Here is a 17,133-nt window from a genome sequence, read left to right on the forward strand (position 1 = left end):
TTTTTTTTCACTCAAAAGCAGATTGTTTTTGAAAATAAAAAGAAAAAAATTATCCTGTGACTCAAAATGAAGTTGAATGTATACTGTTCCTATATTGTTTAATTTAGTTGGTGGCGGGATAATTCAGGACAACTTTATGTTGAATAACTCATTAACAAGTACACAATAATCAATATAAGTACTTAACGTCAACATGTTTTTCAACTTGGGTCTCTGACAAAGTTTAAAATGTGAAGTTTAATTAAAATCCTAAGGTAAAACTGTTTGTATGAATAGGTAAAAAAAAATGACTTTTTCTATATGCAGTTTAAATAAGACCCATCAGGTCAACATTTGCTGTTGAAAAGCAAACACTCACCCCCACAGAAAGCTAAAATCTAAAAAAAAAAAAATTATAATTACATAAATAATCATTGATCAAGCTGTGTGAGAATTCATATCTAGATTGACCAAACAAGAAAAGAAAAAACCAACAACAAACGACTCGTTATTAAAAGTATCATTATTACGTGTAAAGTCACACGAATGTTAATACACCACTATTACCATGGATGTATCGAGAAAGTCGGATGTTACGCGTGTATAACGTCATGATGCAGTTCCACACAGCAGCCAGAAGAGGGGAGTAAAGTGTCTTCTGCAGCTTACTGCACATGCGCATTAGTGTTTACGTGCTGGCACCCTTATTGTCCATAACGTACCCAGCTTTTTCGGTTCATGCGTGACACCATCACATAAACATACACACATTAATTGTGTGGCAACCAGTATGGCAACATCCAAGGCGCAAAACATAGATATATATGTTTATATTTCTAGTATATACTTTTATAAGTGAAATATATTATGAGCAGTTGTAGACAAACATTGCAAGATTTTGCATACATGTTTCATGTTTTCACAATTTTGCATTGTTTACTTGGGCTGTAATGCTAATGTGCTGTCCTTAACTAGGCTGATGAAATACTTCATATTCATGCACTTAATATTAGAACCACGGTACACTTCAGTTAACAGCTAAAATGACAACCTTCCAAAATGTCATTGACAACACTCTACACTAAAGATGGTTTGGTTACAGCAAAGTAAGATGTCTTGTTTTTAGCTGTTTTTTGGGTTGTTTTTTTTTTCATTGAAATAGACTTTTTAGAGCCCACACTGATGGATTATTTTGGTCTCATCTGCATGCAGTGTTGCAGAAGATCTTGAAGTGTTTGAAAGGTTTGAAGTGAAGACTTCCTCTTGAATGATAACCAAGAGGGACACAGCGGTAACAGACAGAGGTCAAAGACAGAGAGCAGCTAATTTGGACCACTTGTCTCCTTTGGGTTGATGGCGAAATTAGAGAAGACGCTGGCAATGACATGGCCAGAAATAATACAATAAAGTGAGGAAAGCCACTTTATAGACACCTGATATACTTGATGTCATCTTCTATATGATTAGATTGCATGTTTATATTTTTGTCCTTTGTCTTGTTTATTTGCACCATATTTCTGACAAAATCTCTTATTGAATGCACTTTTAGTCTGAACCGTTATTGTGTTGGTTTCTCTGAGCATATTTTCCCAAAATATTGGCACCTACATAATGCTGATAAATGAGACCATTTGTTTCCCGTTCACCCCGAGAGCTGGAGGTGCCGATACTTCATCATAAAAACACACTGCAATTTCCACCAAGGATATACATTATGTCTTTGTAATTCACTTTTAAGATGGATATTTCACTACCGATGACAGAAATATATATGAAGCAAGTAAAATGAATTTCATTAAATTAATGAAAAGACACAAAGATAAAAGTATTATAAAATTTTATTGTGTACTTACAGAATGTAGTCATCAAACAGTAACCCCTACCCAAATGATCAGTGAAAATACTGAAGATGACCAGACAAACACACAGGGCTAATCATCCCGTATCTTCTTAAAATATTCCTCAGAAGTAAAATGCAACAAGTCTAAACAAGAAGTCAGTCAACAGTAGGTACGAGGGTCTTTCACACTGAAACCAAGAAGAGAAAATGCATACATGTTTTCTGCACACACAGGGGTAAGAACAAGAAATTGAATTTTATAGCCCAAAATCTTCAGCTTATTCCTCTTAACTTTATGACATCGGCCTGTAAATACAGAACAAAAAGTGCCACGCTCCATATTTGTAAGAAAATGTGAGAAATTCTTAAGTATACATGTGAAATAATCATGTTACATTAGACCATCCATTCGGGTATATATGTATATTTAAGAAATATACATTTTCCATAACTAGAATTTCTGTTAGTTTACAGAATCCAAAGGTTATTATAACCACACAACCAATAAGGGCCACAACTGATGGGAAAAAAACCTCAATGATGCAGTAGCTCCTTGTCAGAGACACACCAGATGTAAAAAGGAGAAGCGACATGATGTAAATAAAAAGGTGTGTGGGAGTAATATTCAGGTAGTGTTCTGGAACTCTGCGTGACGGTGCCAGTCCACTGCAGTCGTCCTTCAAATTCCATCTCGGAGTTTGGCGAGCCTTTGCGACAGTTCGTCCTTTAGACGAGAGAGAGAGCAAACGACAGGCATTAGTGAGGGAGATGAAGGCAAAGAACCAGGGTTAAGCAGAGAATCTGTTCCCTTAGACTTTCTGTAAATGCTGCATTTTTTAAAGTCTTTGCCAATTACACAGTATCACTGGCAGAGAGTTGGACACTTCCTGTAATTTTTCACTCAGTTTATGTGGATTAACCGCTACAAATAATCAACAAAAAAATTCTATCTAAGAAAATTTTCTTGAATAAAGATGCTGCGGATAACTCAAACTGGGACATATTAGCTGGAAAACACAAGGGGCCACAGCATACAACCTTGTAGAGTCCAAATTCACAGTAGATAACAATATCACAGAAAATAAACATTTTACATGTTTTTCTGAGCTTTTTTTCACCATTTTTCTTTTTTAAAACAGACGATAAAACAATGAATTGAATGTGTGACTATGAGTGGAATAAAGAAAGAAAATGTCTAATTAGAAGCTTACTGTAAATAAAAACACTCCTAGAGAGCCCACATTGATGTGAACAATGTTTTTTTTCCCTTAAGACAACAGAGGAGCACTGAGTTTATCATTTCTGTATATTTATAACACTCTATGATGGCACTAAGGGGTTAAAAACTGCTCTGAAGTTTAGGAGTGTCATTGACTACAAGAGCCATAAGCCATCGGGCCAATTGCTGGCTACTGATTGGCTCAGTAACCTGAGAGGTGAGGCAGAACTCGAGGCTGTGCAAAGGAGGCTGGGACATGGTATGATGCATGCTCAGTGTAAACTGAGCTGTGACGTTGGAGGATTACACCCCGCGCTGCTAAAAATAAAGGTATGATGTTCACTCAGGGGATTTTTTCACACATCCTCAGAGGCGCTCGGCCTGACAAAACTTTTGGGTACGCTCAAATTGATGATGGTCGATGTACAACAGAGTGTTTGCGTATAGAAAGCATTTGTTTATGGTCTTCTATAAAGCAACTTTTGGTCTATGATAGTTTGCCACAATTGATTTTGGCACTTCTTTGGCAGGACAAGTGAAAAACAGGCCCTCATTGGCTAACAGGCTTACGGAGCAGGCATAGAAGCTCTCATTAACTCAAGTGAGGCATCATTTCAAAGGTCAGGAGTTTGCCTCCATTTTGATAAGGAAGTCAGTATATTTACATGCAAGTGGAAGAAATTGTGGATAATATGTGGAGAAATATGAACATTTTAAACGATGCAATGGCAGTTCATTGATATCTATGGATGTAATTATGTGTTTGGATTAAATATTTTGCAGGATCTAGATCACCTGGACTTTTGGGAGTGTATGAGAACTGTATGAGCAGCATTTTCTTTTGTTGGCATAATATCCATCTTTGGATGAAAATAATGCTTCATAGATGAGTTCTAACTGTGATTTCTCTATGTTTTTTTGCCTGACAGAAGCATTTATTGAATTTGCTATGGTTGTTATGTCTTGAAATGGTCCGCATCCATCGAAATAAGAGGTGTAATCATCAAATAAAACCCTATGAGGACCAGTGGAAGGGCTGTCAGATAACTGTGCCAAATTTTTATCACCAAGTGTTCAGATCATGTACCTGTTCTGCAGAGGCCACGCTGGTACCCACTGATCCCGTCTGTCCCTGAGGGAGCTCCATGTTCAGGTCCAATCTAAACATAAAGCAACATTCAAACTTTATTTTTAGATTACAGACACTTTTCTCACATTATACCGAAAAATACTGTCAAAAACATTCTTTGTAATAAATGTTTATCACATTCTTTGAAATACCCACCATTTACCACTTACAACCTAGGCCTGTATTCTTAGGGTGTTTTCGCATTGAGCATGATTGTTTTGTAACATGCCCGAGCATAACTGCACACAATTTTCTCTTTTGATTTCCACAGTGCATTTATAGACCCATGCACCATTTTACAAAAGAATGTTGAGACAAAAAATGAAAAGGTTACCCTGCTTCATCTGCCATTTCATGCATCAGTGCCTCCACTTGGTTCTGAAAAACACACATTAGATTTAAAGCGAATGTGTTTGTCTTTTAAACACAACAAGTAAGAATTTGAGAGTAGAGCGGAGAAGTGTACCTGTGGTGTTGTGAGTGTCGTTGTGTTGCTCATGGTGTCCTCCATATGGGCTGTCTGAACATCCAGGGTTTCGAACTGGCGCTCAAATGTATCCATGAGTGCCGAAATCTAATAAAAAAAGACATTGTTTTATAACTCAGAGGAGTTTGTTTAAATGCGTTATGAGATTTACATTATTTTGCTAGACAGAAAGATGGAAAACAATTATATTTCCTGTGCATATGACACTCTACCTTTTCCAGATTCATGGTTTTGAGAGTTCTATCCATTCCTTTCACCACTCCAGACATAGATTTTGTGACCTGAGAAATAAAACACAATAAATAAAACGAAAATCAGCAAGTTGTCTTACGTCCAAAGCGACAATCTTCAGCCTGTTAGTGTTTTTAGGACTACAGCAGTTTGCACTGACGCAGCATTTAATGTACCTTGTTCATTGTAACTGCAGATTGGACCCTTGATGCTACAGCGTCTACCCGAGCACTCATCCTCAGGAAGTTCACAGACTGGTTTTTCTGCCTGATGGCGTTCTCTGCATGGATCTTTGCCACTTCCATATTCCCCTTCTGGATGGCCTGGAGACAACACAAAAAAAAAGTGGTTCAGTAAAATCTTCCAGAGCAGGCTTTCATAGTGTGCTATCTTAAAGAGTGGGTGGAGGAGAAAAAAAGCAACTTACTTTCTTAACTTTAGCCTTCTCTGATTTTTCCTCTTTGTCACATTTCTTGGCACTTCTTTCAAGTTCTTTGGCAGCGAACTTTAAATTGAAGAGCTGGTCTGTGATAATGACGTTAAAGAAAAAAAAAGTCCAAACAAACACAACAAAGCAACCTTTAATTACCCTCGATATTTGGAGGGGGTGGAGGAAACAGCAGTGGGAGGTCCTTACATGAAAGTTTTTAAACCACTTACTGGCCTGGCACAAACTTATCTCAGACATGCTTTTCAGATGTACATGTACCAAGCAGGCCTTTCAGATCCTCTGCAGCTGGCCTTCTGGTCATCTTACGGATTTCAACAAAAACGCATGGGGTATCAACGTTAAGCCATTGTGGTCTGTGTCACCATCTGAGAGACTCCACTTTTGTGGACATTTTTTAAAAGAAACCTTAAGACATATCTTTACAGCTTTATTTTATTGACTTCTATTTATTTTTAAACATTTTATGGTATATTTTTGTAATTTTTGGTTGTGCAAAATTGTATTTGTTGATGTCTTTTTTTATTGTTACTTTTTTTTGTCTTTGCTGTTTTAATCTAGCTCTGTGAAGCATTTTGGGCGCCATGATTGTATGAAAGGTTCCAATTTACAGTATATGAAGTTTGACTGGATACCTGCTGGAAATGCTTTTTGCAAAACTGCTTACATACTATGTTTTGCCTCTTTCTGGAAACAAAAAGGGAATCAGCAGCTTTTGCATGAAAATTAACCGAATTTAGCCAAACAAAAATGAAAAGGTGCTAAAAAATCAATTCTGATAATTCTAAAAATTATACATATATTAATTATAACTAACAAATTTGTGGCATTTTAGTTATTTATTTTTTGCAATTTGTTGCAGATTAGCTTTTTCTCACACGTTTTTGAAAGAATTCGCACACATTTGCTCAAAGTTTCAAAGGTTTAAATGTTTGGGACAGGCAAGAAAACTAATAACGATCCAGGTTTCAAAGGGTAAAATCAAAGCCAGTCATAAAAACATCATCTGGTAAAAACTGGACTATTTATTTAAATATTTGGAGTATTAACAAACACCATAAAAACACAGTTAAAGTGTAACCTGCCAAGTGTCGGTTGGTGGGTATTTCCAGCCATTAGCAATGTAGCTGCTGAGGCCTTCAGCCCGGCTCTGTCCGCTGTAACGACGCCCGCCATTGACCTGAAACTGTTCAGGTAATTTTATAGGGTAGCACTTGTGTCTTAAGTGAATATCAAAAAAATCTTCGTAATGTTTCGTATGTCTGTCAGGCCAAATCTCACTAGTCTCGCTATGTTGTTGTTCTTTTTTTAAAGCTCTATTTTTGACGCTACACCACAGTCTTACGTCCCTTTCTCTCACCGCTGTTTTAAAAAAGGATACCTTCCATTTTCGGCATCTTGACTCGGCTCTTGGTGAATCCAACAACTAAACGAAAAAACACTTAAGAAAACTTGACAAAAAGTAGTCAAATAAAGCAAAAGCAGTCGGTGAAACTTCAGCCTTTTAGGGTTTCGGTGTTCTTCCGCACTTCCTGATGTCTTACCAAAATATGACCGACGTCAGCGTCACGTGGGGGCGGTATTCCGTCCGACGTCACAAGTGAGCTGCCTCCCTCCTTCTCAAAAACGTGAATGAAAAAGAAAAAAAACTAACCAGTTACACCAAAAAAAACGACACTTTTAATGTTTTTATTCGGCTTTTTGCGCTGATATTGTTTGGCGAGTGAATATGGGGACATAAAAGTGGATGTGGCGTTGTACCGGCGGAGTAGTGGGCGGTGAAAGCGGTTGATTGATGATTAGATTTACGGTGTGGATCACGGCGGGGAGAGAGGATGACTCACCCCCGTCTGATGTGATGTTCACCCCGCAACAGCTCGGCAGTGCGGTGGCACGCAGGTAGTTCAGCCTGACACGTCGGTGTGCTCCACCAATAAAACTTTATCAAACTGTTAAGATGCGTTTGGATGGCCCCGAGGTTCGTTGTTAGTCTCAAACTTGAGTGGTTGTTACTTGCTAGACCGGAGCGTCGTGATTTACCGTAAATTTCGTGACGCCTGATTGCCATGGAAACAGTGCTCGTGCGCTGAGAAGAAACTGTCCGTGTTAACTTCAGCATCAACCTCTCCAAAGGATAAAACCTGTTGGATATCTCACTGTTTTTTCTTCTTTCTTTTCTTGTGTTGCTACTCTGGCTTTACTTTCCATTAAAATTTTGACCACAAATCAGGTGAGTTTTTTAAAATGATGTTATTGTGTCTCATCCCGGTAAAACGCAGATACTGATATTTTCCTCCAGTATATTGCCCCTGTTCATTTGCTTAGACTGTATGCCAACTTGTGACCTGCATCTGTGTCTTGTTTTGAGTATAAATGCATCAAAAATACAGATGCTGAGCTCGCTGTAGTTAGTTGATACATGCATTTTGAGTTTTAACATCAAACAACAAAACATGGCCTGTGCAAAATGTTCTTAGGAGTGTTTGAAAATGTCCACCAATATGTGTGCATCCAGATCACGACAATCTACAGGCGCAATAATATACTCTGTAATATGCTATATTGTAGTCAAAAGGCTTCAATATTATATGAATTTCACAACACCTCAAGTGGTGCGTTTTGCGTCGTTTTGTTTTTTTTTTTTTTTGCGCACAGGGGAAATAATCCAGGACAGCCAACGAGTGATGCTTCATTCAGGGGCTGTATGACTCATATAGTCTTATCTATAAAGAAGTGGCAGAGGAGCAGTCCTGCTGCAGGACCGAGCTGATGTAACCCCTGAGATTCACTAGAGGCTGCTGTGGGCCATGCTTCCCTGTGCCCCGAGTTATGCACTGCATTTACACCGATGACCGCCAAGTACTGACACAGGCTAAGGATGTGGTGGGCTGTTTGCACACTGTGCACTCAACAGATGATCAAGTGCTGTTTACAGTACATCCTCTGACCAGGACAGCTTGGAAACTGTAAAATCAATATGTTTTTGCTTTTTTTTTTCCCACTGACATAAAACATATTTTTGAAAGTAGTCTATGTATATTAAGCTCTGACAATATAGTAATTTATTAAAAGAAACAGTTGTTCTTGTGTCTCTCTTTATACAAATTATATATTAAAAATTCAAAAATGACATTGGAATGATTACTAAAACAAAAAAAAAACCTATAAAATAATGTATTTTATATCATCTTATCATTTTAGGGGTATTTATTTGTATTCAGTGGCATCTAGGGGTGATGATTGCAGATCGCAGTCAGCTGAAACTTCTCCTGATCAGAATTTTTTGTCAGTGTTTATTGTTCAGGAGGTTTTTTCCAGGAGCCAAAATATCTGCAGAGAGCTCTTTAACTCCAAAACAAATGGACCCGGTGATTTATACCAGTAAAAACACTGCAAAAAGTAGTTTCATGTCACAAATCTGTGTTTCTCTTTAGCTGATTGACATGTAAAACTTGTAAAAACACAGAATAAGGAAATAAATGCTCAAGAAGTGGTGTTTTTCATATGCTTTTGTTGCTTAGGGGCTGCTAACTACAATGGCAGACACAAAAATGGGAATGGCCCTAACCTTAGCCTGAATTTAGTTTGTCTGCTCTGGGCTACTGTAGAAAAAATGGCGGTGCAGCGTGGTTATCTCTGTAGATGAGGACTTGCTCCCTATAGATATAAATGGCTCATTGCCACAGCCAATGGCACAAAATGACATAAGCTGAATTTTCTTACAGACAAAAATCTAGTGAAAAATGTAATATCCTCCTTTTTGGAAAATTAAAAATCAGTTCTGAAAATAGATAATGAAAAGCACTTTAGTATAAGGAATAGTGAGAGCGTTCACCCTGAGTATTTTTAACTGACCTACGTTGCCATGGTGTGAGAGTATAAAGGTACTTCAAAGCATACCAGTATTAGGCAAAAAAATTGGCCCCAGTAGTGAGTGAGTCAGTGTACATTAACGAGGATGTACCCATTTCCCTCTTACAGATATAATGTTTTCACATTATAACAGCAGGAATAAGCACATTACAGTTGATTAGCAACATTATGGGGCATAATGCGCAACTAATGCATTATAAGCTCTATTTGGTATGACAAGCTTAGATCTAGCAGTCCTACTTCAGAGAGAGAGAGCTTATACACACAGGTACAATATAAATAGACAAGACCAGCCTGTTACTTATAGATCTATCAACAAGATTGTCCATTCAGCTGTCAGTCAGTGAATGACAGACAGGTGACTCACCTGTAACCAGTGGACAGACACATGATCATGGAGAAAACAGCTGGTGACGTGCATAATACTACTGGAATGTATGTGATCATAGTTCCTTTCAAAACTCACAATGCATATAGCTCCACACACCACACCTTAGAAATTGGCTGAAGCAAATATCTGTTATCATGACAATCGTGTGGTAGAATATTCTCTCATGATGTGTTTTAGAGATAAATGCGAGTGCACCTTTGTATTTGAATGTGCATCAGAAAATTTAAATAATTACAGTGCATCACAAGTAGTTCAACCACTAATGCCTATGACTTGCTGATTCCACTTAGTGGTAGCATCCAGGGGTGTAACACTAAATTCTGGGCCCTGTGCAAAAGCAGTCTCTGTGGGCCCCCCGCCCATCCTCTCTTGATCCATGTCTCTCAAACAGCTTTTTTTAAAGAGTAGAATTAGTTTGCTTTCTTTCCTTGTAATTTCTCTCTTCATTTTCTTTTTCGGAACCTCAATTTCTTTTTCTTGGGGGAAAGACATATTAGTGTACATTGGTGCTCCAGCAGCATAAGCAGTGACTCACTCGGCTCTGGATTCGTTAAGAGACGAATCTAAGTGCAGGGGCAGACTACAACATTTGCACCTTGTGCAAGTGTGAGAGGGGCCTCAGAGAGCGTCCACTATTGTCCACACAAAATTTAGCCTTTCCAATATTAATTTAGGTATGGTAAAAAATTACATAGAAATAAAAAAAAAAATGCAAACAAAACCAAACTTTTCATTGCAGGCTTTTCAAGGACCCACCTCCCACTGGTATCTGGGTAATCAGTCCCGCTTTTTCCCTCACTACATTGCCCCTGATAGCATCACTCAGGCTCAGAGCACGCTTTGAGTATGTTACTGCCCTTTATCCCGAATGTTTTAGAAAATCCGAGCAATGGCTGTATTTCAAATCTAGCTGATAAACAGTGTCACATAGTGTAGCTTGTACTGCAATCAGAGAGAAATGAGAGTGAAAACATAACTGGCAAAAGCCCACAGGACAGTGGTTATATTTGTTTGACTGCATTTGTCCATTTAAGGATTCCAGGAGCAGAAGAAAACAAAAGAGCAAATGCCAGACCTGTGAAGAAGGCTTTGACTTCCAAGTTAACAAATGAGTGTGAAACATCTTACAGTATAGGGATGTAGACAAGGTGCAGGGATGATACAATCACTGTGTAGAGAACAGAAGTTTTGCTGTGCTATTTGAAAAGGGCATATTGTACAGAAGACAAATGGGCAAAGCTAGTGGATTATGTTATTCTCAGAAATGAAAAAACATGTTTTCTACTCTGTTGTGCTGCTTCAATCTTTCATTGGCCATTAATCCTCACATGAGCCACAACTTGATGCATATGTTGGACCTCTGTTTCACAGGTGAAGATGATGGAGCTTCAAACGGAGAGGAGGTTCCACAACTTGAGCCCTGAGCAAATCCAAGCCCTGGACAAGGTTTTGACTGAGGTAATCCCCATCCATGGGAGAGGAAATTTTCCCACGCTGCAGGTGAGAGCGAAAGACATCATACGTGTGGTGAAGGATCGGCTGGTCGAAAGAGACATCCAAGTGAAAGATATACGGCTTAATGGCGCGACTGCCAGCCATGTCCTGGTGAGGGATAATGGCCTGGGCTATAAAGACTTAGACATTATTTTCGGAGTGGAGCTGCCGAGGCAGGAGGACCTCCAGGTGATAAAGGAGGTGGTGCTGGGCAGCCTACGAGACCTCCTCCCCTGTGGAGTTAACAGACGTAAAATCACCTGCCTGACAATGAAGGAAGCCTATGTGCAAAAGATGGTGAAAGTTTTCAATGAGCACGACAGATGGAGCCTTATCTCACTTTCTAACAACAGAGCTAAAACAGTCGGACTCAGATTTGTCAGCTCCCTTCGAAGACAGTTCGAGTTCAGCGTGGACTCCTTCCAGATAATACTAGACCGTATGCTGGAGTCTTACTGGGAGACTGAAAGAAAACAAGGAGGAAAGTTGGCATTGAATGCAGGGAATTTGTCTAAAGGAGACAATGAGGATGACAAGAAAGAGAAAGAGAAAAGCATTCCTCTGAATGCTGAATCGGTAATCGAAAAATACCCAAGCGGAGAAAGTCCATGCCAGGGTGACACAGTTTCTGTGCTTGAGAAAGAGCTTCCACATGTGGAGACTGAGCATGTGGATGAAAAGCACGAGGCACAGGAGTTGTTAGGACCAGAGAGCATTATCTTACAGCCGGAGGAAGTGGATGACATAGAGGACGTTCATTCAGAGGAGGAGATTGTGTTTGAGCTATGTGAAGAAAACGCAGGAGAGAAAGGACAGTTTCACAGTGTTTATCCTTTAGTTTCTTCCCCTAAAACTTTATTAACCGATGTCAGGGATCCACAGACGACTCATGCATGTTTAAAGCCACAAAGTGACGAAGAGCTTTCTGCGTCACAAGCCTCCCAACCAGCAGAAAAGTTGGTTCCACAGGTGAAAGTCCATTGTGCAGAAATTCCTCAGTTCAAAGTAGACTCTGTAATCTGCAGGACTGGGAATACCTCGAACCTACAAGATCCACATCTTGAGTGTTCTTTTCCTCCTCCAGCTAAGAAAACTTGCAGCACATCACAAGACATTGTACCGGACTATTGCCCTTCACCAAAATTACAAAGGAAAATGTCGAGGAAGATGCTCAATAAGCCCGAGAAATGGTCTTTACTGACTGATTTGTCAGATCTGACTCAACAGCTGTTTCCACCCATAGAAATACCCAAAGCCCTTCAGCCAAAGCCTCCTTTAGTGGATGGTGCTCAAGCTCTTGGCTCAAATGTTCCAAGCTCGAGGCCAGAGACCTTAGAAACCCTTTCAGCTCCCACATGCAGTCCAGCTAATACACTTCAAGATGCTTCGACTGAAACTGCAGAACAAACTGTGAGGCCAAAACACTCGAAGAAGCCTCCTGATTCAGAGACTAAAAGCCAAACACTAGCTGTCAGTGCTCAGCTTCATATCAGTGACCAAGCACCTGAGCTGGTGGATGCTATCCCAAACAGGTGCGGGGCAAGCTCATGGGCCGGGGCCGTAGGTGGTCCCACCATCACTGTCGAAGCAGAGTGCATGTATGGAGACTTCGATCAGGCGATGGACCACCTCCGCAACCGCCTTATCGCCACCCACAACCCAGAGGAGATCCGAGGAGGTGGACTGCTAAAATACAGCGACCTTCTCGTGAGGAACTTCAGACCAGCCAGCGAGACAGAGATCAAGTCCTTGGAGCGATACATGTGCTCCCGCTTCTTCATCGACTTCCCTGACGTGAGCGAGCAGCAGCGGAAGATCGAGGCCTACCTGCAGTGCCATTTCATTGGCAACGAGGAGACAAGCAAGTACGACTACCTGATGACCCTGCGGCGGGTGATAGATGAGAGCACAGTGTGTTTGATGGGACACGAACGGAGACAAACACTAAATATGATCACTGTCCTTGCTCTGAGGGTGCTGGGCGAGCAGAACGCCATCCCCAACACGGCCAATGTCACCTGTTTCTATCAGCCCGCTCCGTACATGACAGAGCCAATTTACAACAGCTACTTCATCACCCAGGCCCAGCCCCCACTCGTCTACCACCCTTACCCGCTACACGTCCACATGCAGACTGGCCTGGTGTAGCTACAGTGACCCGCCCACAGAGAGGCATGTAGGCTGCTTTCAGCATGGCACTCTGCCAGCAGAGGCAAAAATGGAAGTTTTAACGACAACAGGCAACCACGGGCGCAGTGTTGTTTGATGCTTTGAAACCCCTCCTGCTTTTGACATGAAAGGTCAGAACTGAAAGGTGGCATGGACGCAATGAATGTCACCCTTTCAAGACGAAAACTTTTGGAGAGGACGGAAACTCTTAAGAGCCCACTTTTCAGAGAGCTGGTCGGGAGGATACATATAAATGGCGGGACTTTGTTTAAGGCTGGTCCAGCTCAGCTTTGGCGGGGCTCTATACTGGTCACTATCCCCTGTTGAGGAGAATGTTGTAAGTGACAACTCTCTTTGGCTTGAAGATACACTTCAACGTATAAAACATAATCTATGAAACAACTGTTGGCAGCAAAAATCTTGTTTGGTTAAAGTTTGAAATATGAAAAATCCGTAACGTTTCTGAGGGGTTAAAACCCCATATAGCTGTTTTGTGAATCATCAGTCTCTGTGGAGTAAATTTCAGCATGTGACTGTACTTCACTGTATAGAAATAGAACACCATTTACTGAGGGCATACATTAGACAAAATTTACTGTGGTATTTCCATGATAGTGTAAGTTCTATATTTGTGAATGTAAACACCTAATTTAGGTAGAAACAAAAGATCCAAGATTTGTTTTTTAGGGACCATATAAAAATTATTGGGGTGGTGAGGGGGGGTCTCAGCCCTCATGTTTCCCACCAGAGGGTTACTGAACCCTACAAAAAATATGTATGATAATCAATGGTGAGACAATATATTTTTGATCTTGTGCCATGAATTTGATGTTTGTAAATTTAAAAGATAACTTTTCGAGTCAAGAAAGTAGCAGTTTGTCGTAGGTCTTGTGTAGTACAATTAAGATTTGTGTGAACTCAACCCAGGAACTACATCTTTCGTCTCGCACTATATACGTCCCCTACATCAGCTAGCTGGTAACTAGCTAGGTAACTTAGCTATGTTTTACATAACCAAGTCTTTTTTGGTCTTTTTTATTGCTTTTTCTTTTGGAACTTATTTTTGAAACTTAGTGTTCCTAATTATGGATGCATTTTCACAGTCTGGTACATCAACGGTTTTATGATAAACTGTAACTTTCCTGACTTGCAAAATTATCTTTTAATTGTAGAAACACCATGCGTAATTCATTTCACAGTTTAAACAAAATTAAAAAATACTATATAATTTGGCTCAGAGAAATGAATGACATCACATAATAAGTGAAAATAGCAACGACTAAAGTACGCCCTCCCTCAAAATGACAAGAAAATGTTTTTTGGGGGGTTTGGGGTTTTCTTTGAATGTTAAAAGCTCATTTATGCAAATTCCCTAACTTCCCTAACTAAATATGACCCCCCCCCAATAATTTTCATACACCCCCCTAGTGTAATTATTCAAACCCCCTATCAGTGACAGATGTTATGGAGTGTTTAGTTTATTTATTTTGTATTGTAACATTTTAGCATTGTGCTAGAAGTTATAAACCAGGAGTTGTGGCCTTATCACTTCTTTCTGTATTCTATCAAACACAGAAACACCACAAGGATGCACCCTCTGACAGCATTATGAGGAGAGCCTTGGCTGTCTTGTTTTTCTGCCGAAATCAAGAGAGCATGTTAAATTCTGCCCCCCCCTCCCCCTCCATCAGGCTGAATAGACTTCCTGTGTGTATTATATGGTGACAGTTGTTTGTTGTAGTGGATGTAGTAAGTGTTGTGTCGGGGTTTTGCCTGCCGTTGTGTTACAAAAAATGTTTCTGCACATTTCAATTATTTAAGCAGTCTATGAATGCAGCCAGCAGTTATTGCACTGTCCCTGTGTGTTTGTTCATTGTGTCTGCATAGCAACAGTACATCTACTAAGTATTTAAAAATTTTTAAAAAAGCACAGGTTAGGATATGTGGGCTGCTCACACTAAATCTGAGACTGAAGCACAATGTAAATGCACATCGCTGTTGTTGAGTAATGAAGGTGTTTCTGACATGCTCGTGAATCTCCAACTAGATATTAAAGATGTCTTAAATACTGTGTGCATAGTGCCCCATGTAGCTTGAAAGTGATGTGTCTATCTCGAGACTTTTGGGTATGTTGTGTATCATCACGGAAATGTTCCACCGGTAGAGAAATTCAAATATTCCTGTTATGATATATCTAGTTGCTCAGATTGTTGTGTTATTGTGGTAATAAATATAACACAACCGCTTTGTCTGGACTCTTCTATTGGTGGTCTGAGTTACACTGTCAGTTTTATTATGTAGTTGGATTTTACCATCATTTGTTCTGTCGGTTTCTTGGTGCCTTGGTAACATTATTGGCTTGCATAGTACTCAGAACTTTTTATAATTAGTCAGAAATACATACTTAAAGGAACAGTACACCCCCTCAAAAGTTAGTAAGAATGACAGTAGATGCCTGTTGATGTTGAAAGCATTCAGAGTTTTAGCTGGATGTGAGAAATATTTGCACTCTCACAGCTTCATTCATTGCAAAGCCCGCATGCTTTGTCAGCCTGTACGCCCACTTTCCTGCTGGTCCTCCTCAGCACTGACATACTATAAGAATATCCTTTTCTTCAGTTCGCCAAGGGCACTTAAAATATTGTATAAACTGAAAGACGTCCCGTTGACTCTTACCATTGCATGATAGCTAAATCCTAAATCCGTGTTTCACTTTTTTACATACAGCGACATTTGCACAAAATGCTGCATTATTTAGAGAGCTGTGGAGTCATGTAAAGGTTGTTGGGGATGATTATGTTCCTGGAAGCTTTAAGAGACACTATTAGGGTATTTCACTGCTTGTACACAAGTATCTGATGAAAAACACCAGCTTTACTTGTCTTTTGCTGCATTTATACAAATATATATATATATACTGACCATGTAATCCTAAACCTGATCCAATGGTTATCCTAACAAAATCCAGAACACAAATTTGCTCTTATAGCCTTAACCTGGCCCTGTTTCCTGCTTTAACCTAGAAACTGAGCATCTATCTCAGCTAGCAGGGAACGTTCCCACAACATTGGCTAATGTTACCTACAAGTTGCAATAATATTTGAAAAAAACAAAACCATTTTAATCTAATGTTCAAAGAATGTTTTAAGGCATAATGTTATAACTGCAACATTGCGAGGATATTTTGGTGATGTTGAGAGGTGACAGATCATATGTTCTTTTGTAAAACATTCCCACAATGTAACATGAGAACAAAGGACGAACATTTTCAAAGCGACATTCAGAACATATTGAGGCCTGAGATTACAGACCATTTTTTAAAAATGAAAATGTAATGTAATGCAATGTTCATTTTTTTTTACATTTCTTGACATTTACAGAGAATGTTAAAACAAAACTTGCCACTGAGAACATTACAAAATCATTGCATGGTTGCATTGTGCCATTCTCAGAACGTTTTTTAGATCCAAAAATTGCTAACTGGGATTCCAAATATTGTGAAAACTGTGCCCTTTTAATGTCACATTTTATTATCAGCACTGGAGAATCCTGATTCTCAGCACTTATTTAATACAATATATAATCAGAGGTTGGTTTTTATAATGGTTTCAGTGTAACAACACAGCTCATTTATACATCTGGTCATCTTTTCTTCTACATTGATTCTTAATGCCTGTATGTGCACATGTGATACACCTTTTGCCTCCTTAACACCCTTTAAAGTTACCTTTAGTTCTTTATGCATTGATGCATTTTAATTCCCATGATCCTCCGGCGTCTCTGCAGTTTCTAGGTGTGGTGGAGCATGGTGCGTCACAGCTCAACCTTGTTTGTTCCTCGTCTGAGTCACCCCAGCTTTCAGTGCTTTAATGC

The 17,133-nt window shown here is 39.6% G+C and overlaps 2 protein-coding genes across 2 annotated transcripts; one reads left to right on the top strand and one right to left on the bottom strand.

Annotated features, from left to right (window-relative positions):
* Positions 1-1,799: 1,799 nt before the first annotated feature.
* chmp1b (charged multivesicular body protein 1B) lies at positions 1,800-6,925 on the bottom strand. The gene is made up of 8 exons (XM_042498977.2): positions 6,715-6,925; positions 5,313-5,410; positions 5,062-5,208; positions 4,867-4,935; positions 4,634-4,741; positions 4,502-4,545; positions 4,126-4,198; positions 1,800-2,543 (listed from the first exon to the last, which is right to left on the bottom strand). Exons 1-8 carry the CDS (start codon positions 6,728-6,730, stop codon positions 2,499-2,501), a joined length of 600 nt encoding a protein of 199 aa, XP_042354911.1. The 5' UTR covers positions 6,731-6,925; the 3' UTR covers positions 1,800-2,498.
* A 15-nt stretch (positions 6,926-6,940) lies between these two features.
* On the top strand, positions 6,941-15,529 carry LOC121952356 (terminal nucleotidyltransferase 5D-like). The gene is made up of 2 exons (XM_088088446.1): positions 6,941-7,563; positions 10,969-15,529. The coding sequence occupies exon 2, from the start codon at positions 10,975-10,977 to the stop codon at positions 13,237-13,239; it is 2,265 nt and encodes a 754-aa protein (XP_087944572.1). The 5' UTR covers positions 6,941-7,563; positions 10,969-10,974; the 3' UTR covers positions 13,240-15,529.
* The last annotated feature ends 1,604 nt before the right edge of the window (positions 15,530-17,133 follow it).

This window comes from Plectropomus leopardus, chromosome 15 (assembly GCF_026936395.1).
Source record: "Plectropomus leopardus strain MGB_pleo_1.0 chromosome 15, ASM2693639v1, whole genome shotgun sequence".
In the NCBI taxonomy this organism is placed as follows: domain Eukaryota; kingdom Metazoa; phylum Chordata; class Actinopteri; order Perciformes; family Serranidae; genus Plectropomus; species Plectropomus leopardus.

What these genes read in the sequence shown, in the direction of transcription:
- chmp1b (XM_042498977.2), bottom strand. An exon ending in AAACCATGAATCTGGAAAAG is followed by an intron (nt 4,742 to 4,866) that starts GTAGAGTGTCAT and finishes TTTTTTTATTAG; the next exon opens with ATTTCGGCACTCATGGATAC. An exon ending in GCGTGGCCTCTGCAGAACAG is followed by an intron (nt 2,544 to 4,125) that starts GTACATGATCTG and finishes TCTCGTCTAAAG; the next exon opens with GACGAACTGTCGCAAAGGCT.
- LOC121952356 (XM_088088446.1), top strand. Translation starts at nt 10,975, where the DNA reads ATGATGGAGCTTCAAACGGAGAGGAGGTTCCACAACTTGAGCCCTGAG.